General features: G+C 40.7%; 1 protein-coding gene across 3 annotated transcripts in view; it reads left to right on the forward strand.

Annotated features, from left to right (window-relative positions):
* The window catches only part of ESRRG (estrogen related receptor gamma), a 437,669-nt gene that overhangs the window by 291,244 nt on the left and 120,215 nt on the right, over positions 1 to 26,210 (forward strand). For all 3 annotated transcript variants that reach the window (XM_065400566.1, XM_065400565.1, XM_065400567.1), the window contains exon 3: positions 5,606 to 5,722. In XM_065400566.1, coding sequence (XP_065256638.1) covers positions 5,606 to 5,722 — 117 coding nt within the window. The remainder of the gene's footprint in view (positions 1 to 5,605; positions 5,723 to 26,210) is intronic.

Here is a 26,210-nt window from a genome sequence, read left to right on the forward strand (position 1 = left end):
TTATATGCATAATTCCAAATGCATGGAGATCTGAGCAGGCCTCAAAGCATTTATTGGAGCAACTGGCTTCAGGCTGTATGTACTGCACTGTTTGCTGCCTCTGAGATTCATGAACCATGGCATCTGGAGAAATGAAACAACAGAATTTGTGCAGTTGAGAGTTTAAAGGGGGAAGTACTTTTGGTTATACAAATGTTTTCCCCAATACCTGACAAGTTTTATGATCTTTAAATTTTAACCATTTAATATTATTTTGCCAAAAAGCACATAATATTTTTCTCTGTTTGTTTGAGTATATTTTTATTACTTTGAAAAATACATTTTCAGAAAAAAGGACAAAATAAGTGATCAGTTGGATACAGTGATATTTGGGAAGGATGTACCTAATCTCAGGTGTAAAGGATGACATAGATATGGAATACGGCTACTAGTTCAGTTCCCTTGTCCCACCATTTTCTGGCTGTTGAAGAAATACAGCAAAATGGTGGCCAACTATTATTACCTATAGAAGAAGACGTATGTACACTACATCTCTGGCTGAGTGATCTGTCTTTCCATGAATAAACCAGTGGGGTTTGCCTATACTTTGGATTAATTTTTGTCTTTATATAGTTCTGCCCTGCCTCCTTGCCCACCAGTCTGAAATATGCTCTGCGTAACTTTCGTAGCGCTCATCTCCATTCTTTCATCTTTTTTTCTTCGAGAGCTAGGGTGGTCCAGTGGCTACAGCGCTAAAGTGGGAGCCAGGAGGACTTGGGTTTAAGTCCCCTTCTGTCACTGACTGGCTGTCTGCCTTTGGGTCAGCCGCCTCACTTCCCTGTCCCTCAATTCTAGCATCTGTAAAATGGGGATTAATGCACTTTGATGTATACTGATGAAGAGTGCTATGTAAAGGTTAAGTATTATTATCTTTGTATCAAGTATTCTAGTATTTCCAGAAAAGCGCGTTTCATAAACCCCCCTCCCTTGCCTCATCCCACAGTTTTGAGTCTGTTTCCAAAGCCATCTTCCCACTACTGATATTCATGAGGGTTACTTTTCATCTTTGAGGATCACATGTGCTAGGGGACCATTGCATATGACCCTGCACTTTTAATGGACCTGTCTTTGTCAGCACTCTACCTTCTTTTCTGCTGTGGCCCTCTATGCCCTGAACTTTGATGACGGTCCAAACATGTTAATCCATGTCTCCACCCACCAACCAGTTGCCAAAACGGTCCCCAGGACCTCAGCAGTGCCCATTCACTCCCAATGACTGCGAAACCACCCTTTCCCCCACAAAATGTGTTTTACTAATTCTCAAACTCATCTTGGAGCCCCATACATCACACAGGAGACCTTAAAAACCTTAGGGTATTTTGGGCCATTTTTATCTTTGTAACATGAAAATATGATGCCCTTATCCATGCATAATTTGAGCCACATGAAGAGATTTTATGATTTGGGGCATTTAAAAGCAGACAGACTGCAGATTATGTACTGTATGTTTTAAAACTCTAATTGCTAACTCAAGAACAGATGCTATTATTTCAAAGTAGTTCTCTTTTTTTTTTTAAGGGTAAATTTCGCTTTTAATGCCCTTTGTGTCATTTATAGTTTCATGCCTTTTGGCCCAGCTAATAAAATTAAAATCATTAGCAAAATAAGCAGATGCTTTAATATAAAATATTCTGTGTCTATATGGAAAGAAAAGGAACTCAGCACTGACATAAATCCCAATGCATTATAACAATGCGGGGCAATGTGTGTGGGGAGTGAGAATTTGACATATATTTTTATTTTGAAACGTCATACTAATTTACATTATTCAGCCCTTTAACTGCCAAACTGTGAAAGTCCATTAAGCTACTGAAAGGAATATACAAATTATCCACTGGCACTTCAGGCAGGAGTTTTACATATACCCTGTTATTCTATCAGCCAGCTAGCTGCAAGATTCTATTAAGGAGTAAGTGAGAAAATTATATTGCCTGCAAACTAATTGTACAAAAGACTTTAAAATAAGTAATCAGAGCCCAGTCCTTTCTGAAAACCAGCCAGGAGATATTATAAATTGCTCTATCATTCTTGTCAGCCCAGTGCAAAAACCCTGAGCTGCCATGTTGATTTTGTTCCTTGTATAAAACAGCTACCTCTCCAACTATTGACAGAACTGGGTAAACTCAAGTTATGCCATTAGTAGCTGCCCAATTCACCCTCTAGCATTATTTAGCAACTCTAGATAAGAAAATGGTAAAATATCTTTCTAACATCATCTTCTCACTGAAATTTCAAGGCAGATCTGGAAACCCTTAACATATGTATGCAACCCCCTCAATAAGTGTCTAGCGTAACCATCTACTGGTAGATGCCTGAGTGCTTGCTGAATACATTTTTGACTCTTTTGCAGTTTTTAGTGCATTGAAGAAAAACAAGTGAATACAAGAGACCTCATGACCTACAGGGTGCAATAAATTTGAACTGGTTCCAAAATAGATGTAATAACGTTAGTGAGTGCTTGGGACAGCACATTTTTAGCAATAATATACTTTCACTTATAGAACAACAACAAAATTCAAGGAGGATTTTCAAGGACAGTTCACTAGTAGAAATAGGCGTAGATCTATGCATGTAGGCATTCAGTAGACTACTGCAGCCATCTGTTGAACAGAGACTTTTTGATTCCAGTGAATAGATTTCACTCACTGGCCACACTTTTTAAAATATTGCTTACTGTTGCTAAATTGTGGGCCACACAATTCTTGTGGAGCCATGCAAGGTTCTGATCTTAGTTACACCAGAGTAGTGTTTCTCCATTGACTTCATTGGAGGTACTCCAGGTTTGCAGCAGTGAAATTAAGATCAGAATCAGTCCTATGATATAGAAAATGAGTTATTAAAGCAAAACGGCCTAAATGGATAAGGAAATCTTAACCATCCAACCAAATTACTGGGCTCTAATGATTGAAATAATGGCAAAATATAACCCTATTTAACTACCATCTCGAAAACCAAAATTTCTAGACAATCAATTGCCTATCATGTCACCTGACAGCCGTTTGCACTGGATTTTATCTCTCCTCTTCCACCCAGTCTTGTCTCCAATGGTGTTGGATACGTCTGAAACCTTCAGGCTAATGGGTTTGAACTTCATGCTGTGGAAAACGACTCCATTTTTTACCATCTCCTAGTTTTGAACCCAACCTTTTTGTGTCTTCATCTACGTCTACACCTTCATACAAGGACCCAGCAAGGGGTGAATCTGGAAAATTAGGTGCCTGACAAAGAGAGGCATGGTTTAGTGTTGTGAGCACAGAACCCTGACCCAGAATTTCTGAGTCCTTATCCTGCATCTGTTCCTAGCTGCTTCTGAGACCTTGGGTAAATCATCTCGCCTCTCAGCCTCTGTTTCCCTTTACCGGGGTGTGGTGAGTTTAACTGAAGTTTATAAAGTCCTTTGAATGGCATATATTGGTAGGTGCTTGTGTCATCTCACTGAGGGAGTATAATGCAGCATGAGAAAGGAAGGTGTGGATTTTGGGATAGTCTTGCTGTCACCCTTTCTTCGCCTCCCCCCACATATCTCAAAAATATTCTTTACCACCTCCACTATCTAGTATCAAGCAGAGGTCATCTGGAGAGCATCTTTCCTAATTTACTGTACAGGCAGACTCTCTAGCCATATTTATTAGGGAGTTTTCTGCTTAGAAGCTATGGAAGGGACCAGAGGGTATATTCAAGTTGTAAGCTGTGCCAACAGATCCTGTAGTGGTCAGATATGTCCTGATTCCCTGCCTTTTTGCAAGCATTGCTAATTCAACTACGCAATAATGTTCTAAATGACCGAAGCCTGCACAGCCCTGAAAAGGTTGTGCAAAGTATGTCAGTTTTATTGGCATAAATGCATTAAGTTACAATGCTAATTTAGTGAGAGATTTCTGATGGGTTTATCTTGCATATGTTGCACCGTGCAGACCTCTCTATCATAAATACTTAACCAATTTTCAATAGATATAAGTGGTTTAAGTAATACTTCCTGTTGAATTAGCAGTTGCTGAGCATTTGAGTCTTTGTGCTATCCTGCAATCCACTAATGTGATATTTAATGAGGAGACATCAGTCTGGAGAAAGGTAGTCAATATAAATCAGTGTTTACAAAGTGTGATTAACTCTGAAATATTTCATCAATGCTGTGGTCCCAGGCAGACTCTATGCTAATTACTAGAATCTGCGCATGTTTCAGGGGATTTTGACGGACCCTGAGTGCAACAAACATGGAGCAGCAAAATTGCAATTATGCTCGGACTGTCTCTGATGACAATTTATTCATGTGGTGTGATGACCCCTCGCTTCCCAAGAGGGCAATAAACAGAATGCATTTTCATTAAGATACTAATGCACTTAATCACAGGGGAAAGGGTTAGAAAGTAACGAAATACCTTTAAAGCAAGATGTGACAGGGCTGATGGGGGAAGATGCTTTATTTAAAAGTCAGTTTCTTTGTAAAACTACTGACTACCACAGACTCTGTCCTATTGAATTGAGTGGTGAACAATAGGATGCACGGTTAGAGAGACATACAGCAGAAGCCTTTTATGAAAAGAGATATACCATTGGGACAAAACTTTCCCTCATTTGGACTCAGATACTTACAGGGATGGGGAAATTTTGGTGTAATTTTTAACAGTATTTATTTTGTGTGTATCTGTTTTTTATTTATTTGTTGAGCACAAACAATATGCTCAGTGTTGTATAAAACAAAGATGAAACACTGCTCTGCCACCAAAGAGCTAGAAGCCCCAAAATAGGGTGGGGGAGGGAGGAGGCAGTGACATGGATAGAAGAACTGGCCTAGAATAGTAGGAAGTGTATGCTGTGGCCTTCACCAGGTGTGATTGTGGCTGTGCAGCCCTGCCCTTTTAGGGACATTGTGCCCCCAGTTCTGGAGGGAGAAGGGTGAGCTGCCGCACTGCTGTCTACTGCAGGCTTTGCCCTAAAGTCACAGTGTAGTCCTAAGAATGCTTTTAATTCCAACAGTCACCTCCTAACAGCCATAATAAAGCACTAGAGGCCACCTCTTCCTCATGTGTCTACAGAAGAGAGGCAGATAAGAAAGGTACAACTGTTATGTCTCATTCTGAACTTCTCCAAACCCAACACAGTTGACATTCTGAAGATTTTCTACGGCCCAGGCATGGAGGAGGCATTCTGGATGGGGGTTCTTGGATCAGGGACATGGTCCGTGTGATTTAGTGCAGATGCTTCCTGACCCAGCTTCCACAGATTACTGTTGCCCCTGGCAGGAATAATCGACATGAAGGAATCTGCCTGGGGATACAGTTGTATCCGGATACAGGTCCATCTTAATGAAGCTTTTGCAGTTTTTGTGTACAGCCATCTGAGCAAAAAAAGTCAAATAGGGTCTGAATTTGGCTGTTTTTTTTGTTTTTAAATTTAATCTCAAAGCCATTTCCTCTGGCCAGCCAGTAACAATTGCTTTTAGTTGCATGCTTGTATTCTCCTAAATGAAATACACTAGGAATGTTACGATTTCTGTTCATAGAGTGATGGTATTTGTCAGTTAACATTTCTCAGTGGCTGCTTTTTTCTGAAATCTGTACCACAGGTAACATAGAATACAGCTGCCCAGCAACAAATGAATGTGAAATCACAAAGCGCAGACGCAAGTCCTGCCAAGCCTGCCGCTTCATGAAGTGTCTAAAAGTTGGCATGCTGAAAGAAGGTAAGGCTGATCTAGTCAATACGTATCTTGTTGACAAATACATGTAACAATTGCAGGTCAATCAGGAAAGAAGAGAGATGGTAAGTGTTTTGACCCCCTTTTGCAGAAAGAAACCTCAGTATATCCATGCCCTTCCTGACAGTTTTTAACTGCTTGACTGCTTGCTGAAGATTCCGGGTATATCCAGGTAAAACACATCTTCTCTGGTGTGGAATATATCAAGTACGCCCTAACATTCCATCTGTTTCAATGGGCTGCTAGTAGAATAATCATCACAAAAACCCCTGTCTGTTTCCGTAAGATTGTTACCTTGTGAAGTTTCAAGCCTGTGTTCTCTCTCTTACTCTACACTGTTACTGGTACAACAACTACATTCTATGATTTTCTGTTTCCACATTGTACTGATTATTGATATCACCAGGAAAAGTGAAGGGGTTACTTCTCCTCTCACGGCATGCTGGTGTAAACCCAAAGTAACTCCACTCAAGTCAATGAAGCTACACTGGTGCAAAATTTGGGGTAAGGGAGAAGAGAATCAGATCCTGAATGTTAAGCGCGCACACAAGCTCTCACCCCATCTTTAAAGCTTTTTTATATTTTTTTGGATGCATCAGCTACATCTCTTTTTCCAAATCAAGGCACTGAATCACTGGTAAATGTAGGAAAATATCTCCAAGAAACCATCCTGGCAGGCCCAGGGTTTAATATACCCAAGTAACATCAATATAAAACTAGCAGGGAGACTTGGGCCCTAAGCTACAGAAAATATACATTCTTTACATGCCAGAAACCCTACCATTCTCTCTATTGTCGATGTTTGAGGATGTCATTTTTTATGCATAGTTTTTATTCACTGAATTTTGATTGCGTTGTCGCCATCAAGAGAGAGTAACAGAAAATAAAATAATTTCATTGACTTCTGCGCTAGATAACAATTTAAAATAAATACAGTGAAATCTAACAGTTGCATTCAATGGGTAATCCCCAGCATTAAGCAACCACTTTAGAATATCTCCATACAATTTCCAATGCAATGTTGTTTGAACATAACTTAAAATAGTCAGCTTTAATTGGTGACCGATTTTTACAAATCCCGTAGATACCCTGAAACCTGTTTTAAAAGACTATAGTCATTCTGGTAAGAAGAATAGAGAGCAATAGAGAGACGATGGAAAAATTAGGCCTATCACGCACCTCCAGACATATTCTTATTGGATTATGCTTACTAAGAATAAACCTCGTTCTGTGCAACTGCTTTGGCAGACGCTATGATCCTGTGAGCCAAATCCTGCTGTCCTTAGCTTCACTCAAGCAAAACTCCTGTCAAATTCAATGGGGATTTTGCTTCAGTAAAGACTGCAGGATTTGGCCCTCCATTCTGGTGCGGCTTGGATTTCCTTATGTGTAGAAAACCTGACTTGTTTCAGCCACTAATAGCCATTGCGCAAAGGCCAAACTGGAAACTTTAGACAAGCTGGAAAATGAAAGGAACACCCGGTAATGACAGCTTTTGAAAGAGACTGTGCTGCTTAAAATCTTTGTCAATAGGAAAAAAAGGCCTTGTATTACTAATAATTTAAAATACAGGCATATTGAGGAACTTGTTCTTAATAGGAGGGAATGGAAAGACACTACTAAGTGTTCAGATGGGTGAACTGATTTATAACTTGATTCTTAAATGTGACGTGCACAATTACATGTGCATAAATATTTGTAATTGCATGCCTAGTTTGTGTGTGCAGCTATTGTGGCTGTATGTGCAAATCAGGAAATTGCTTCTGAAAATGACTAATTATGTTCAGTTTCCCAATCTGCATGCGCAATCACAGTAATTGTGCACACAGTTCAGGTGCAGATTTGTTCACCTGTTTTTCTTGCACAGTAGTTGCTTAAAAATCAGTCCCTTAAAATGCACTACCCAGATTTCAAAATAAAAGTTGCCTTGATGAGAGTAATGAATACCATGTGATGATGTCAAAGGGATATTATTGGCCAGATTTTGCTTTCAGTTCTGTTCACCCATATTACCAGTAAGTGTACACTAATACCAATGTCATGGGAACAGAATCAGGCCCATTTGTTTTAACCAAACTGCAGCTCAGGTTATCAACACTTTATTGTGTCTAATTTTTCAGTAGAAGAGTGGGTTTTTTTTAAATCCTCTGTTTCATAGAAACGCTACCTGAATCTCCACTGTCTTTTCCCACCTTGTGGTCAACTATATTTATTCAAAATAGGTGTTCCCTCTACTATTCCAATTTGGTGTAAGTTACTATGCAGGTACAGACAGGGCAGTAGAAAATCAAGAGAAATATTACAGTTGACTGACCAAAATTTGACTTACCTCCCAAAGTGCATTTTTTAAAGTATTCCCCTGATTATAAAGCAACAATCAGCTCCTTCCAAGTGAAGTCTACTACATGGTCAAATTTCCAAACTCCTTTGCTGGACCACCCACTGACGACAAACCTACTGTCCTTCCACTCACCTTCTTTGCTGCCTGCCTACGAGCACGCAGTTCTTTCTTGTGGATGGGTTGGCCAGCAGACACACAGGGAATTTTGTTTGTTTTTAATTATTGAATGTAATGCTCATGAGAAGGGCTAAATTGACAGTATAAGAGACTGAAAGCTTCTTTCCACAAAATAAGTATAAAGCACAGGCAGTGTGGTTGCACTGTCCTGTCCCTGCACATGTGGCTCAACCATGCCTGAGAGAGATGACTTCTAGGGACAGTGCCAGGTTTACAGTGGCTCCATGGAGCCGGGCTTATGCTCAGAAGGGGCCCCGGCCTGCTCTGCTTGCACTGTGCCCCGAGACCCCGCTGGCTCCCCCAGCCCACCGCTTGCTCCTCTCGGCCTGCCTCCTGGCTGGCCAAGGGCTCCTCTCTGCACCCTGGCCCCCACCCCCTGCTCTTCTCAGCACCTTGGCCGGACCCTAGTGCACCTCCGGTTCTGGGCAATCTCTGCTTCCCACCACCTGTGGGGCCCCACCTGTCTCCCTGGAGCTGAGCCACCTGGGACTGGTGCAGAAGCCTGGCCAGTCTCAGCCAGGTGTGTGTGTGGGGGGGGAACAGTGTGGCTGGGCAAGTGCGTCTTGAGGGACCCCGGCTGGGGCAGGTCCTGGCCTGCTGATTGCGCCACTCCCCAGGGGACAGAGCGCTTCCCGGCCCTGGGACCAGCCCTGGCTGTGCTGCCGGCTCAGCCTGGCAGACAAAGTCTCTTCCCAGCAGGGTTGGTGAGTGCGGCCAGGAGGCAGGGCTTGGGGGAGTGGGTCTGTGGGGAGTATGGGGGGGGGTGTACTGGGGGGGGGGGGTGCTGGGCTGTGAAGGGGTGGGGAGGATCTGTGTGTGTTGTGGCACTAGGGAGTGAGGGTTCTGTGGGTGGTGCTGGGAAGTTGTGGTGGGGCTGTAGGCGGGGTGGTGTTGTGCAGGGTGCTGTGCATTTGTGGGTGGGTCGGGGGGGGTGCTGGGCATAGTGGGTCCAGGGAGCCTCTGGCCATAGGACGTCATGGGGTGTTGGGTGGGGGGCTGTGTGGTGTGGCATAGGCCCACCCCCGAGGGGAAGGGGCATGCTGGCATCACAGCTGTGTCTGGCAACTGCCGGTTTGTAAATAGTGCCCTCGCCCTGGGGTCATGACATGCCCCATTGCCTCTGGCTGGCCCCTCGCTCCGGGGACTGACCTTCCCATGCCATGCTCCATTGCCTCCATGGGGGCCCACAAATATGTTTGGCGCCGGGCCCACAAAAGGTTAATCCGGCCCTGTCTAGGGAGCGGAAGGAGAGTTCAGTTTCTTTGCCCGACTTGGTGGTGGTCTTTGGCATTTGGAACCAGACTGATACACGACATGCTGTTGGAGCTTTGTTTTTAAGAGAAATTGTTTTTAACTACTTAGAAAACATTTGAGGATGCACTTTTGTTTAGGATGGATTAAATTGTGGATTTGTCAGTCTTGACAGTGTCCTTTATGTAAAGATTTTAATTATAGATGATAATGGTTTGTTTCCTTTAGGTTAGATGTATGCAGCTGATTCCTACTGTCTTCCCAGCACCCAGGGAAAATTAGATACAGGGACAAGTGTATCCTTAGTATAACTCCATTGGTTAGAATGGATTTACAACAGGAATGAATTTGGCCCCCTATGTCTTAAACATGTCTTTATGTATAGACGAGGATTTCAGTCCCATGCAGCATGTCAGAGATCATGCTGCAGTAAATCTATTCAAATGTAAACCTGTTCAATTCAATTACCAGTCTATAATAAAATTTGCTGCTACAGCCTCCACGTTGGTCACAGCAGTCTCTACCTGCTGATGGCACAGCATGCCTGGAAATTGACAGCCTAAATCTATTTACTAAAAAATTTAGTTGCAGACCCTGAAATAAAATCAAGTTTCAACAGCTTTGAAAGGAACATCATATTCTTTACAGGAACTTCTGCACAACTGCCAATGTGTGTCTCTGATAGAAATCTGCACCAGGGTGTTGGGGAGCTTTTCTTTTTAGAACTTTTCTTGAAATTACATATATATCAGTCACTTCATTTCTTTTCACAGCTTGGGAAGTTTATTTAATTTTAGGATGTTGTCACTTTGTATCATCAGCTTTGATGACAACTGGCTAGAGGCGTCAACTTGTCCTTTGTCTTTGAGAAACAGGTTTACCCACTCCCCAGACTTGTCTGGTAAACACACTTCAGTCGTGATTTCAGCTTATGTTCATAACTTTTACATATAATGTTGCTATGTACATTTCACCAGCAAGTTATTAGTTTTCAAATGATACCTTACAAGGCATATTTTGTACAAAGATTATTACAATAGTGTGTAGGGTATGAATACAGGGGCACATTCCGTTGCAGAGGGTCCATATACTCTTCATCCCCTCATGCACCTGTGCCTAAGTAGCCATAATCTGAACCTAAATATTTAGGCCCAATATTTATGTACCCAGATTCAAGGGACCATGTGGTTTAGTTGAGAAATTTCTCCTCAGTGTGAACAGCATATAATCAAGATGGGAGCTTAATTTTTTCCATATATGTTCCACTAACATTAGAGTCCTAGACTTATAGACTTTAGGGCCAGAAGGGACCATCATGATAATCTCGTCTGACCTCCTGCTAGGGTTGCCAACCCTCCAGGATTGGCTTGGAGTTTCCAGGAATTAAAGAATAATCTTTAATTAAAGATTATGTCATGTGATTAAATATCCAGGAATACGTCCAACCAAAATTGGCAACCCTACCTCCTGCACATTGCTGGCCACAGAACCTTGTCCGCCCAATCCTGTAATAGACCTATAACCTGTGGCTGAGTTACTGAAGTCCTCAAATCTTGATTTAAATACTTCAAGTTACAGAGAATCCACTATTTACTCTAGTTTAGACCTGCAAGTGACCCCTGCTCCATGCTTCAGAGGAAGAGGAGTACTCCCCAGGGTCTCTGCCAATATGACTCAGGGGGAAATTCCTTCTTGACCGCAAATATGATGGTCAGTTGGATCCTGAACATTTCAGCAAGATCCCACTGCCAGACACCTGGGAAAGTATTCTCTACAGTAACTCAGAGCCCTCTGCATCTAGTGTCCCATCCCCGGTCGCTGGGGATGTTTGCTACTAGCAATCGCAGATCAGCTACATGCCATTCTAGGCAGTACCATCATACCATCCCCTCCGTAAACTTATCAAGCTCAGTCTTGAAGCCAGTTAGGTTTTTTGCCCCCACTGCTCCCCTTGGAAGACTGTTCCAGAACTTCTCTCCTCTGATGGTTAGGAATCTTTGTCTAATTTCAAGCCTAAACTTGTTGATGGCCAGTTTACATCCATTTGTTCTCATGTCAACATTGGCGCTTAACTTAAATAACTCCTCTCCCTCCCTGGTATTTATCTCTCTGATGTATTTATAGTGAGCAATAATATCTCCCCTCAGCCTTTTTTTGGTTAGGCTAAACAAGACAAGCTCTTTGAGTCTCCTTTCGGAAGGTAGATTTTCCATTCTTCACATCATCCTAGTAGCCCTTCTCTGCCCCTGTTCCAGTTTGAATTCATCTTTCTTAAACATGGGAGACCAGAATTGCACACAGTATTCCAAAGGAGGTGTCGCCAGTGCCTTGTATGATCGTACTAACACTTCCATGTCTCTACTGGAAATACTTCGCCTGGAAATACTAGGATTGCATTAGTCTTTTTCACGACCTCATCACACTGACAGCTCATAGTCATCATGTGATCAACCAATACACCCAAGTCTTTCTCCTCTTATGTCACTTCCAATTGATATGTCCCCAGCTTATAGCAAAAATTTTTGTTGTTAGTCCCTAAGTGCATGACGTTGCACTTTGCACTACTAAATTTCATCCGGTTTCTATTACTCAAGTTTTCAAGGTTGTCCAGATCTTCTTGTATGATATTCAGGTCCCCCTCTGTATTGGCTATACTGCCCAACTTTATTTGCACACACTCACTTTTTGTGCCAAGGTCCTTAATAAAAATGCTAAAAAAGATTGGTCCGAAGACCGATCCCTGAGGAACTCCACTAGTAACCTCCCTCCAGCCTGACAGTTCACATTTCAGTATGACCTGTTGTAGTCTCCCCTTTAACCAGTTCTTTATCCATCTTTCAATTCTCATATTAATCCCCATCTTCTCCAATTTAACTAATAATTTCTTATGTGGAACTATATCAAATGCCATGCTGAAATCCAGGTACATTAGATCTCCTGCATTTGTTTTGTCTAAAAAAATCAGTGATCTTCTCAATGAAAGAGAAGATCGGGCATGATCTACCTTTTGTAAAACCATGTTGTGTTTTATCCCAATTATCCCACTGAAGGGCTAACTAAATGATAAGGAACTTTAATCTACATGACAGATATCTAGTTTTAGTATTTTCCTTTACCTTTCCAGGTAATGGTTATTAATAGCATAAAAGAAACAAACTTTACACAGAGGGCCAGTAACTGCGGTCCATATAGTGTTTTCATTTTTCATTTCTGGGTCTTGAAAGGTTAATTATTCAAAGACCACTGTGAAATACAGTTTGTTTGTTTTTTCCTGATGTAAATGAAAAAGTTTGTTGACGTGAGTGTGTGGCAGTGGTGGTTAGATTGGTCAGATTCATAACAGATGGAAGGGCATAATCAGGGCCGGCTCCAGGGTTATGGCCACCCCAAGCAGCCAAAAAAAAAAAAAAAAAAGCCGCGATCGCGATCTGCGGCGGCAATTTGGCGGAAGGCCCTTTGCTCCGAGCGGGAGTGAGGGACCGTCCGCCGAATTGCCGCCGAATAGCTGGACCTGCCGCCCCTCTCCGGAGTGGTTGCCCCAAGCACCTGCTTGCCAAGCTGGTGCCTGGAGCCAGCCCTGGGCATAATGACTCTTGAATAACCTGGGGATATTTAAGAGGACACCATAATTTAAAAATCATAATCCTGTTTAAAATGTATTGCCTATCGTTGTAAGCAATAGCTAAGATTACTAAAACAGAAAAATAAAAATTATTTTGTCAGGGTTTGTTTTAGAAATGTTGTTATTGTATACATTTTATCGCACTTTGACTATAAAACAGGGAAACAGACGAAACACAATCAGTTAGGCCCAATTTTGCGAACACTTCCCCATGTGCTTAACTATAACCAGGTGAGTAGTCCTGTTGATGCATTGGGACTATTCACATGAATAAAGTTAAGCATCTGCTTGTTTGCAAGATCTGAGCCTTAGTTTTTGTTGTTGTTTATGTGGTGGATCTTTCACACAGCAATTGGTAGGGAGAGAATTTTTTATAAAATAGAAATGTGTGATTGTAAAACCACATGAATTGACAGAGGTATTCATGGGCAGGTGTCAGACCTGAAACAGCTTCTAACTCATTTTTTGAAAATGACTGACAGGTTTGGAATGATCTCTTTCAGACCTGTACCAGCTCTACAGAATACATTCCTTTAAACTTCATCCAAAAGAATGGGGCTTTATAACTCTATGTATACAAGTTGCCACAAATGTCTAAAAGTCTGTCTTGTAGCCCTTGTATGAAGTTGGTTAACTATAAAGCTATGCTGCCCTCTGCTTACAGGCCATGCTCTAGTTTGCAATCTAACTCTATACAGCTCCCCAAAAAGGGACCTTCTTTAGGGCTTGTCAACATGGGGAAATTACTGCATAGCTATTCTGGAATAATTCTGCAATAACTATTCCTGAATAGCTCCTCATGTGGTAACCGTAATCTGGAATAATAGTGACTAACTCCACTCACAGATTGGAGTATTCCAAAATATAGGGTCCACATAAGGGAGTTATTCCGGAATAGCTAAATTATACTGGAATAGCTATTCCAGAATAGCTATGCTAATCAGTTTTTTCCATGTAGGCAAGGCCTCGGTCTCAGTTATGGCTCTACCTACATAGGAGCAAGGTTTAAAACTCTCATTAAGGAGTCAGGTGGATGGGTCAAGTGGAGCCTAAGGTAGTTGTTGAGTATGTGAACAATAGGAAAGCCTTCTCTTGTTAGTGTTGTGCTCTGCAGTACTTGTATAAACTCAGCAAATGACTGGTAAAGACCAAAACGCTTCCTATATGTTAGTGATCTTTGGAGCGGTAATGTTTTGTTTCATTGTTTCTATTCAGCTGTCTTCTGAGTTTTTTGATGTCTGGTTTTTAGTGGCTGGTCAGTGTCATTTGTTACCTGGGACACTGATGTATATTCCCTAATTGGCTGACAGACCACTGATTTATCATTTTATTTTTTTACCATGTAGGGACACGGGAGAAGTAGGTTTGATTCAAAATTATTTTTGAGTTTTCCTTGTGACTGGCTGGTCGCTGCTAGTCAGTATCAACTGCTCTGTGACCAGTTAGAATGGAGAAGATGGCAGCATTTTAGCTTTATCACTCTATTAAAACATGGAGGGTGTAAATCAAAGTCAGTAGACCCACAATCAATGTACACCACTTGAAGATCTGGTCCGTTATTTTTAGCCTAATAATAAAGTCTGTTTACCAAGCGAAGGGTTTTTGTTAAAATCTACATTTCTTCAGCATTTCTCCCGGAAGAATTGAGTGGGACTATTTAAATGCTAGAGAGCTAAAGCCTTTCGGAACTCATTTGCAACCGGTGCTGTAGTAATTTGAGATGTATATCGTGAAAGATTTGTGGGTCCTCAATCTAGGTGAAAACAGCCCATTATCCACATGGTGACATGAGCACCCTACAAGTTCAGGAACCACCACTGTGCAGTCCTAGTTTCCTCTTTCTGAGTGTGCAGATGCTAGCATGGTCATCAGCCAGCCAACCTTCAAAAATAAATAGTAACTCTCTCTCCCAACTGTGGACTGGCAATGCAGAACCCACACTAAGGGGAAAAAAATCTCTCTCCAATATAGTGTTAGACTGTTGTGCTCACACATTTCCCAGAGTGGCTCTAACTGTCAAGCTACACTGTCACTTAAAGTTTCTTGCTTATTAGTTTGTAGTAGCCTATCAAAAAGTGAATACTCCCTTCAAAATGTACATTACCCTGTCTGTAGGCAGTGTCATGGAAGCAGCCAGGAATCCATCTGCTGTATGGATCAAGGACTTAAGAAATAATTTTTTATAGGGTTGCTTCCTTTGCTCCTGGCTTAGCTATATTCTTGGAAGTTTGTGCATTTCCTTCAGATATCCAGTTGAGATCACAGAGTTATAGCAAACTAGAAAATTGTAGTTGTTACATAAACTCTTTCCTAGCATATGTTAGCATTCACAGCTGCTAAAGTATGGGTCCATAAATATTTTTGGGTCAGGAGCCTTCGGGAATTTCATTCTTTCAGAAAAACACAAACCAAAACAAAAAAAAACCCAAGCTTTTTAGGGAAAGATCTAACATTCTGACCATAAATTGTTGAGCTCAATACAGGTATTACTGGGTGAATTTTTCTGGCTTGTGTTATGCAGGAGGTCAGATTAGATGATCATAATAGTCCCTTCTGGCCTTAAAAATATTTGAAAATGAATCCTGCTCAGCAAAGTGTGTATTTCGGCTCATGCAAATAGGTACATAGCATCAGCTAGAAACAGATTAAGGCATGCCCTCAAAATCTAATAAATAAAACTAAGTAACCTCCTTTATAACTAAAAATGTGTTATCACCAGAAAAAGCCAGCTTACTAAAATTCTTCCTAACAACATTTCCTTTGAAAAGACCTGTGCAAAAGACATTGCCAAGCTAAATTTCTTTCACAAGTCTAATACCATTAGTCTGCCAAGTAGAAAACAGAAATTATTGTGAGGCAAGTTTTAGTTTCTACTGCCTTCAGAAATTAGAACAAAGGGAAGGGGAAAGCTTTAATAGTATTCAAGGAAATATGTCTGTACTGGGTGACAGTTAATAAAACTGCATTGACCTCAGAGATATTTCTTATACTCTCTCTTGCAATATTATACTTAAGGAGTTTCTTCGTTAATTCAGGATATTGAACAAAGCTCCTGTGTTGTAATATCAAGAGATGACACAGTGCATCTTCTGTTTGAGTCTCTTCTTGATATTAAAACTTTTCCATGTTTTTAATGTGTTGTAAAGGGTTTGATTTCTAGTGCAGATATTGCACTAGACTGCTTGTTTACCTGGGCTTGGGTTTAATGCAGTGATACTCAGACTGAGACTCACAAGCGGCAAGTGTCTCCTGCAGCTCTTTGCAGCACATGATATTAAAACATTGTGTGATTTAATTATTAACCAATTTAAGTTATTAACCAATCAGGATGTTTTTACTATGTTATTAACCAATTGTAGTTGATAAAATAAGAATACTTGGTAAGTCATTTTGCTGTGAGAATTACATATAATATAGTAAATGAAACAATGAATTCACACTACTGTGGTTCTTTTGGGTAATGTTGATCGCTAATTTGGTTCCTGAATCACTGAGATCTGAGTATCAATGGTTTAATGTATATACTAGGATCTGTTCAATCTCATTGGAAAAAATGGAAACCAAGTGCTGAATATTGTTGGTATCTTAAGCAGACCTCTTGCTTTCTAGCCAAAATGTCATGGCCAAATTAAGACACTCAAACTGAGAAGCTAATTTGTCTGTCCTAAAATGTGCCCCATGACCATTGCCCTACCTGTAACTGAAGAGTAAGGACAAACTGTTCTACTGCAGGTTTGTATTGCTGTTCAACTCACACAACAAGCAGATTCTATTCATCCATGAAAGAAGACACAAGTACTTGCAAATATTATAACTGAGGACATTCCTTTTGGGTTTTGAAATGATGTAAATTTACATGCAAATTAGGTCCAGTGCTTAGGCTCCTGCTAAGTTATTGTAGTCCTGGGTGTTGCAGAGTTTGGGCAACCTGATTTAGATCCCGATTCTGCAAAGTGCTGTGCATCTTCCATGAGGTGTTTCTCAGTCCTATTAGCTTAAGTGGGAGTGGAACTGAGGCGGCTTAGCACATCACAGGGTTGATTCTTTAGAACCCAATTTAACTCCTATTGAACTCAGTGTCAGTTTTTCCACTGACATTAATTGAATGGGCCAGAAGTTTTAAATGACCATATGACCTTTCATGTGCATATTGCTTTCCCATCAATGTGAGGGAGAATTCAGTATGCATATGGAAGGCAATGCGGTTTATGGCCCTGAGTTTGGAAGTCAGTTGCATTTACAGGAGTTTTTTAAGTTTCAGAGTTTGTTGATTATGCATTTTTAAGGGTTAGCTTCTGGAGTTTTGGGGCCAGAGCTACTGTTGGCTCAAGCAGGCACAGCTCCACTGGAATTATATACAGTGGGTCTGATCCACTGGAATCAATGGCAGAATTCCCAATGATGCTAATGTTTGGCGATTCGGGCCCACTCTCACCAGCAGTGAATGTGGCACATAATTGATTCCGTGTGTTGTTTTTTTCTTAATAAGATAAAATGTGAGAACTTTGGTGGGAGGGGGATAGCTCAGTGGTTTGAGCATTGGCCTGCTAAACCCAGGGTTGTGAGTTCAATCCTTAAGGGGGCCACTTAGGGATCTGGGGCAAAATCAGTACTTGGTCCTGCTAGTGAAGGCAGGGGGCTGGACTGGATGACCTATCAAGGTCCCTTCCAGTTCTAGGAGATGGGATATCTCCATTAATTTATTTAATTTATTTTGTATGGAATTATTAACTTTCAGACAAGGCGAACACAAATCATAATTAACCCCCCCACACACACACTGTAGTTCTCCTTGTGGTTACTGCTTACCCTGCAGTCCCACTACTTCCCTGGAATTAGAAGGAACAATATCTTTAGATTCACAGGCCTGCTCAAATTGGAATACCATTAAAAGTTAATGAAAAAATATTAGCCCAATATTAGGCTAAAAATATTAGCCCTTTACCTGAACAGTCCCATTTGTTATTTAAGGTTCAGAAGAAAAAAAAATAAGAAACCAGCAGTTGTCTAATTTACTGGAAATTATTATTCTCTTTTTTTAAATATTCAATAGATTTAGCCTAAGGAGAAAAAACTGAGAGAACATTTGCTTATGCACTGGAAGTACTGAGACAGCAGTGTAAGTGATTTGGGGAGGTTGAGACAAGCCTGAAGGATGTAGGACTCTGTTTGATATGGCATCTTTTCCCATGAGCCCTCAGACAAATGGCTGCCCTTTGTTTTTGCTCCCTGCCACCCATCACACATATATCAATATGGCACTGCCATTTGTTGCAAAATGTTTGAATTTTATATAAAAGGGTCCTGCTCTACATTTGAATAAGAGTCGTTTTGTAAAATGTTTCATCAGGTTTATTTTTGTTCCGTATTCTTTTCCATTTCTGTTATGCAGATATCTGTACAGTTCCTGCTCAAGGGGAGTAGGATTGGCATCCTGTGTATAGTATACTGAATAGTTTTGACACTGACGCATATGCAGCCTCTAAGCATAAAATGCTACTCTGGAGCCACATCCTTTCTCAGATTTTACCCAGCCCTTACTCTGGAAAGACTCTCATCAACTCAATAAGAGTTTTGCCCGGATAAAAGATGAATAAGAATTACAGAATTTGGCCCAGGAGTATAAGGGGTGAAGCGCTGCTATAGGACATGAAATAAATGCCAATGAGTACTTCCCGCATGATACATGTACAAGCAAAACTTTGTTGTTTGGAGTGGGATTGGCACCAGTTTTGTTGGAAGTTCAGGAACTCCGCCTGACCTCTTCAGTCTATCAAAGCAGCCAGGGTATCAAGAAACACTAAAATTACAAGCTGTAAATATCACATGTGATCTCATATGGCGCTATCCCTCAAGTATTCCATGGTTATAAATCTCTGCCTTTCTTCAGAAAGAGTTCCAAAAAACATTTCATTGGGCTATTGATATAACTAAGCCGCACCCCCTCCTATCCTATCCTATCCTATGCTAGCCAATCGACCTTTGTTTAGCTGTGAGGGTTTCTGCCAGTGTGCAGCATCTGTCAGTCCCACTCTCTGGGTCACTGTCTCAGGGCAGATAATAATTTCATTTGCAGTTTGTATCATGATTGTCATGGTCGAGAGTCAACAGTCTTAAGTCTGAGCTACATCCACAAAATGTACACTGCTAGTTTGTTAGTTTTCACAGTGGTCACTAATTAGTACCAAAAAGAATGTTTATGTGCCAGGTATACAAAAATAGAGCACATCTAATAAATGATGGCAAAGTAAAAGCTGTGGTAGTGCAATTTGAAATCTGTTTCTTTACTAATGCATAATATGCCTTTTAATCACTACAAATGGAAGGGGGGCTTGGTTATATTTTGAGTCCAGAAAATCTATCACAAGGTCCACCAAGTTTTTAATCCTAAAAAAAGCTAAAATTACTGATGCTTTAACATATATTCACATGCAAACGGACTATTGAGGGAGTGATGGTTCTTATTTTTAGCACAATATTTATCATATTCCCACTTTGTTCTTCCAAAAATCTTTCCTGCACCAACATGCTGTAATGGAGTTAAAAGGCTAGTCTCTATTTTTAGTCCTTTGAAGTCTCTGTTTATAGTTCTCAGATGTTGCCACATATATGCCAACTTTCATTTTAATACACCCTGGCATACTTTAATGCAACAGGTCTACGGTCAGTAGTTCCACTCTTTGCACCCGAAGTTAGAGTTGGAGAATGCCGCCACAATCCACAGAGTTAATACATTTATTTAAAGGAAACCTACATGTGAAAATTCTCAGTGCACTTCCACCCCACTAGAAACATACCAACAGGGAGTAAAGTGCTAGTGGTGGCTCCTGTCTTTCGTCTACTCTTTTTCCTCCTCTCCTGACCTAGGCAAGAGCCAGTCTATAATTCTGTGGAAGGGTGGTGCTCCAGCAAACATCTCTATAAAGTTTAGTTTGAGTAAAAACTATATTTCTTGGGAATTCTTCCAGAACTCCCCCATAGGTTCCCACGGGGACTTGCGATACCAATAATCAATAGGAAGCTCTACTGTTATTCTTTAGCACATCAGCACTCCCCTTTCTCCTCTTATTCTCTTATTCCTTGTCATCTGTATGGATGGCTGACCATGGGGCTGTTATCCAAAGAAGGCTTTAGCAAAGGGGTGGGTCTTTGCATTTTGATCAGGCAAGAGATCAATCTGAACTCCCATGGCAGGGAGCTCTGCTGCCAGAGTCCCGCCTTTCCTGGTATTGTACAAAATCCATATAGGGATTACCACCTGGTCTGGTAAATCTTATTTGCATATGTCATAAACTCTGTGTCATGCCTGGGTCACAGACACCGAAGAGGTCATAGTGTGACTCTGACCCCAAGGAAGTACCAGAGTGCATGAAATCTGAAGATGGATGCATGTTTATCATACACTACCAGAATTGTTGAGCTGCTGGATGAAGTTGGTGGAATATTAGCAGTGGTAGGAAGCAGTACTAAGAGGCAAAAAAAAAAAAAAACCCAAAAAACAAAACGTACCTTGGCTGCAGTGTGGAAATACTTACCCCTATGGAGCAAAACATTTTAAAATGTTACTCTTGGTTCCGGGTTTCAGCTGATTCTTATTTATGATTCTGATCCATCTCTGTCCCTCCCTTTATTGAAGCACTCACTTTTAGCTGCAAGAAATGTTAAACAAGTCTAAATATTGAACAAAGAAAGTGAATGTGTTTCTAGAACATACAAATACAAATGTTTGTTTTTTTTTTAAATCAGTGTAGATGCATTGGCTTTTGCTAACTCTTATTGAAAGATGTATCTGGAAAGTTTCCCAGATTATACACCAACCCTCTAATTTACACCTCAGATGGAGAATAAGGCAGGCTAGGAAAGATGTGAATATGACTACAGTTATTCACAGGAGGGACCATACTCCCTTTCTCCTGAATTGAACCCAGAAGCATCCCCACTAAAAACAAAACCCTGGCTGTGTAACAAACAAATACAAGCCGGAGCACCTGGGAGCCTGGTATACACAGCTGTAGGCATTGCCGATGCTGCTCCCTCTGCAAAGCGTACCTCATGTCAATTGCTTGATCTCAGGTGGGATGCAGGGGGATTCATATGACAGAATGCAAATCCACAGCACAGTTAAAATGACTTGAGTTTCTTTTCACTTCTTCCTTTATCTTCTCTCCCTTTTATGCTTGTTTTTTGTTCTTTCCCCCCTTCATGCTATCGCTGTGGCACTGAACACTGATGAGAAAATACTTAGTGCAAACACCAGTCCTGTAGGCAGTCTTTTTTTTTTTTTTCTTGGCACGGTGGAAGAAAGAGGCATTAATTTCTTATGCACCTGACCTGCACTCTGTATGAGCAGGACTGCACTATTCAGGCTGGATGACTCTATTTCCTCCTGGGCATCCTGTTTTTTGCTGAGGATACCCAGGTAGTTGAGAGAGTTCAGTAACAGCTCGTCTCTAATTAAAATACTTGTTATGAAGGGTTCTTAAACACAGCTGCTTAATGAAGTTAGAAAAAGCATTTGGATGCAGAGTGTGAAAGGCTTCAAATGTTGGAGTTTCTCTCTAGGGAGAATTGTTCAGTCAGAAGGCATTTTGAATTGCTAGCAGTCCATTCCATTTTGGTCCCATTTGTTTCCTTTAATTTCCTGCCTTTTTAATGCTGGTCAGCTGGAATAAGCCCTCTTTCCCTCTTCCTCTCCCTCCCCCTTTTGGTCACGGAATGGACTGTGACACGTGCCTGCAAAGTGGCTTCTTGGGAATTTGCAAGTCTTTGAATGCATTATCTGATTAAAGGGATGTATGTGTCTTTAATTCTCATCTGCAGTTCCACCTTTGACCCCATCTGTTAAAGTGGAGAGGAGCTGAGAGTCAGCAAAGTCCCATATTCAACCCAGATAACCTGAAGTGTGCAGATTCAGATGCTTTAACCCTTTTGGTGGCTCCAAAAGCTACAGGCCTAATTAAATCACAGGTTCGATAGCAAAATGTGGCAAGTCCAGTGTCTGAAACAAGTGAATTGTTTGGTTCTTTTGAAATGATTAGCATGAACCAGTCTAGTCCCGATTTCACCTTTATATTAGGAAATCAAAGCAGCAAAGAGTATTTAGCATCAATAGCTATAAATGGTTGTAATTATTTTTCTTAAAGGATAGCTTAAAGAACAGGAGTGGAAGTCCAGAACCCTGGGTTCTATTTCACAGGCTTCTGGAGCATGATAAACTAAATTGTGCGTTTATAAATCCTTGTGTAATTCTGGGTTGGATTTTCAAAAGTACCTAAGTGACTTACGAGCAAAAGTTCTATTGACTTTCAGTGGGCCTTGTGTTCTTATGTCATTTAGGTTCTTTAGAAAATCCCATCGTCCAAGTCTAATTTTTGGGCATGTAGTTACTACTATTGCATTTATATAGCAGATCACTTGTGAGCACAAACTGCCCTATGTGCACATTTTAAATTGCAGTAAAAATTTGCACAAATTAGATGAACATTTGCATGTTAATGTATATGCATATGGTGAAGGTCTGAGACCTAATTTTATTATTTGTGAAGCAATTTAAGAACATTGCCCAGATGGTGCCATAGAAGTGCAAAGTATTATTAAAGTGGTGTTGTTATGCTAGTGAATATTGCAGAAGGGAATGTGAGTGTAGCTTTTTTTGCTAATAGTATGTATTTACAATAGGAAGATGTCATTGAACCACTTAATGTTTCTGGAAAATGCTTACCATAACTGACTAAAATATCTCTTTGCATTTGGCACTTTGGGGCATTTTTAGATCTCATCCAATCATTTTAGCTTTAACTTTTTTTAAATTTAGCAAATCATTGGAAGTACTGTCACTATCCCATGCCAGTTACCAGTTTTCAAATGACTAGAGCCAAAATCTACCCCCATTTACATCGTTCAACTCCATTGATTTCACTCACGAGTGCAGAATTTGTCCCCTAATTTCACTTTTATTTTTAAAACTAGTATATGCTTATGCAAAGAGATGCATGCTACATTGAACTGTAACTAGAAAAAATACATATCGATAAACAGCACATGGATAGAGTGATAGTATTTCTGTTGTAAATAATATTGTAAATAGGATCTGTCTGTGCTGGAATCTAGGCAATATGAGTTCAATACTAAAGTGTTCAGGTTGCACCTGAGTTAGCCGGAGCCTGCCAGTCTCTGCAAGCCCACTGAGAGCATCTGTCTCGCCACCACCTTTCTCATGCTGTGTCCTCCGCAGGCTCTCTCATTCTTCTGACTATGAGCATAAATCATCCACCTGTCAGGAGCTCTTGCTGCCTGGATTATGCAATGTAGCTTTCATTTGAAGATGGTGTGAGCAGAAGATTGCTGCAAATGGTTTGCATTCATTTTAATGCCACTGCAGCATTTCCTTAGCTTTAATGAGGGATCAGGGTGGTGACGACTCTCTGAGACAATGGAAGTCCTAGAGATCCCAGGCTTGCTTTGTATATTGTATGGCCTAGTTTAGATTTCTTTTTTTTTTTCTTCTTTGCAAATAAATGAATGGCTTGAAAATTCAGGCAAAGAACTGGTGTTGCACAATGCCAGCTGTCCACAGCTCTGTTTATTGGCCTTATACTACTTCCCCCCAGCTGAGCAATGAAGAATTTAAAAATCAGTCATGTTTAATGTTGATTGTCCATTTATGCTGTGTCTAATGCTGTGTAATATCAAGTTTTTTGCCTTCACTTATGTTTAGTTTAAAATCACAACCTTTGCAATTTGCTTAATTACAGATATATTTGGTTACTTCTATACTGCTGACAAGCATAGAATAACATACTGTACCTTCCTAAATTTATTTGTGTGTGTGTGTGTGTGTGTGTGTGTGTGTGTGTGTGTGTGTGTGTGTGTAAAAACTGAGAACCACAACACTTTACCTTGTAATGAAAGCTCCCCCAAGAGTGGTTTTTCTTTGCCCTTTGGTTTTTCTTTTATCAGTCCCATCTATATTGTCTGTCTGCATCTAACCTAGGCCAGCACCCACTGGGGGCACCCAGCACATTGCAGGAATGCCCTTTAGATTGTAGGCTCCCTGGGGCATTGACCTTGTCTTCTTATTAGTCTGCAAAGCAACAGACATTATATAAATAAATAATAGTAATACATAGAAATTCTATTAAATGATAATTAAAAATAATTAGTAGATTCCAGATGAAATCCCTATATTTACTTTCTGTTATATACTTATCATTCCAGGTTTTTATGAATATGGTAGTTCATTAATACTAGAACTGACAATTGAATGAGTTATATTATAATACAATATGGAGTGATAATACTTTCACACTTGCTGAATAAAGCACCTTAAATGAGTTTCTTGAAGTGCTTTATAAACTTTATTCATTAATTTATGTATGTCTCAGAGCCCTGCTGTGAAGTAGGTAAGGAGTAGTATTCCCATTTTACAGCTGAGTAACTGGAGACAAAGAAGAACTGAGGGCAGGTTTACACCACCACTTAAGTCGATCTAACTTGCGTTGCTGAGGGATGTGAAAAGGACGCCTTGAGCAATGTGACCTAAGTCCTGTCTACACCGGGAGACGCTCTCCTACCAACATAGTTTCCGCCTCTCATGGAGATGGAGTAATTATGCCGACAGGAGAGTGCTCTCCCGTCGGCATTGAGCGTCTTCACCAGATGCACTACAGTGGCACAGCTGTCTTGTGCAGCTGTGCCACACTTCTAGTGTAGACCTGCCCTAAGTGACTTACCAAAAATCACATGTGAAGTCCATGGCAGAGTTGGAAACAGAACTCAGGCAATGATTGATTTAACCCCTTTCCCATATAATCTATTCTACATAAAGGCAGGAAGTAAAAAAGAATGTTCCCTCACCACCCTCTGCCGGCCCTTTAAGCTGCTTGGTTGTGGCACTGGATGCAAAAATACAAAAGTATGCAGGGATGCACTGGGCTTGGTATCCAAATGATCAGAGACGGGGTGCTGGAACAATTTGTATAGTGGGGGTGCTGAGAGCCATTGAACCAAACTGTAAACCCTATATATAATGGAAACTACTTCAAACCAGGGGGTGCAGCAATCTAGCAAATGTGAAGCAAAAACTAAGCAACATACATTGTTTATAAAAATTATATACTTTTTTTACTCTTTCTGTCTTTTGACAGCTAGATGTTACCTCTTGTTTACCCACTGTCCCAGTGCTTAGCCCATCACACTTAACAGCCAGTATATCACTCAACATGGGAATTCTAAATTCCAGCCACTGCCATCCTGCTCTAAGCAGGAGTCCCCAAGAGATAATGTGTCTAAAGTCTTTTGTTACTCACAATTTTTTACATTTGCCTCTTCATAATAGTCCTTCCTGTCTACATGTATCCCTAGCTCTGGTATTCAGAAACATATAGTGATGAAAGGATTCCTAAAGAGGAAGTCAAATTAATGTCATTTGCCACAGGAAAGGCAAAGTAGTTTATTTCAGTGCATATGCACAACAGCTGTTGATTTTAATGTGGGTTACCTGCACAGATCAATTGGAAAATGACCCGCAATATCACTTTAAATCTTGCCCACTCTGTTTTTTCCTTTTCATGCAGAAAGTACCCCATTCTGGACATCTCACCAATGCAAGAGAGTCCCAGAAAATTCAGGAAAAGCTTTCACAGATGATCGGTGACATTGGTGGCAGCTAGACTGTGGACATATTGCTCTGCAGCCTGTCCACCGGTCACAAATAATTACTGTGCTTCTCACTTGAAAGCACTGCATGCATACATGTGCTTCCTCCCTCATTTTCAAAGGGACAGAATTTTATACAACCCCGTCAAGCTTAACTAGACCACACAGAGGAAAGGAGATTTTTAATAGGCTATTTGGAAAAGAGTGAAGACCCTAACTAGTGAAATGTGTAGACTTTGAGATCCTTATTTTGAGCCTTATTTGCTTCTGGTAACAGGCTAACCTCCCATGCCATTCCCTCCCTCTCTGTTTTAATTTGATGGAAAGCCTGCAACACCACAGTTTTATGTCAAGCCTCCAGTGGACTCAACACCGAATAAAAGATTTGGTTTTTTTGCTTTGACTTTACAGATAAGTTTAAATTC

This window comes from Emys orbicularis, chromosome 3 (genome assembly GCF_028017835.1).
Source record: "Emys orbicularis isolate rEmyOrb1 chromosome 3, rEmyOrb1.hap1, whole genome shotgun sequence".
Classification (NCBI taxonomy): Eukaryota; Metazoa; Chordata; order Testudines; family Emydidae; genus Emys; species Emys orbicularis.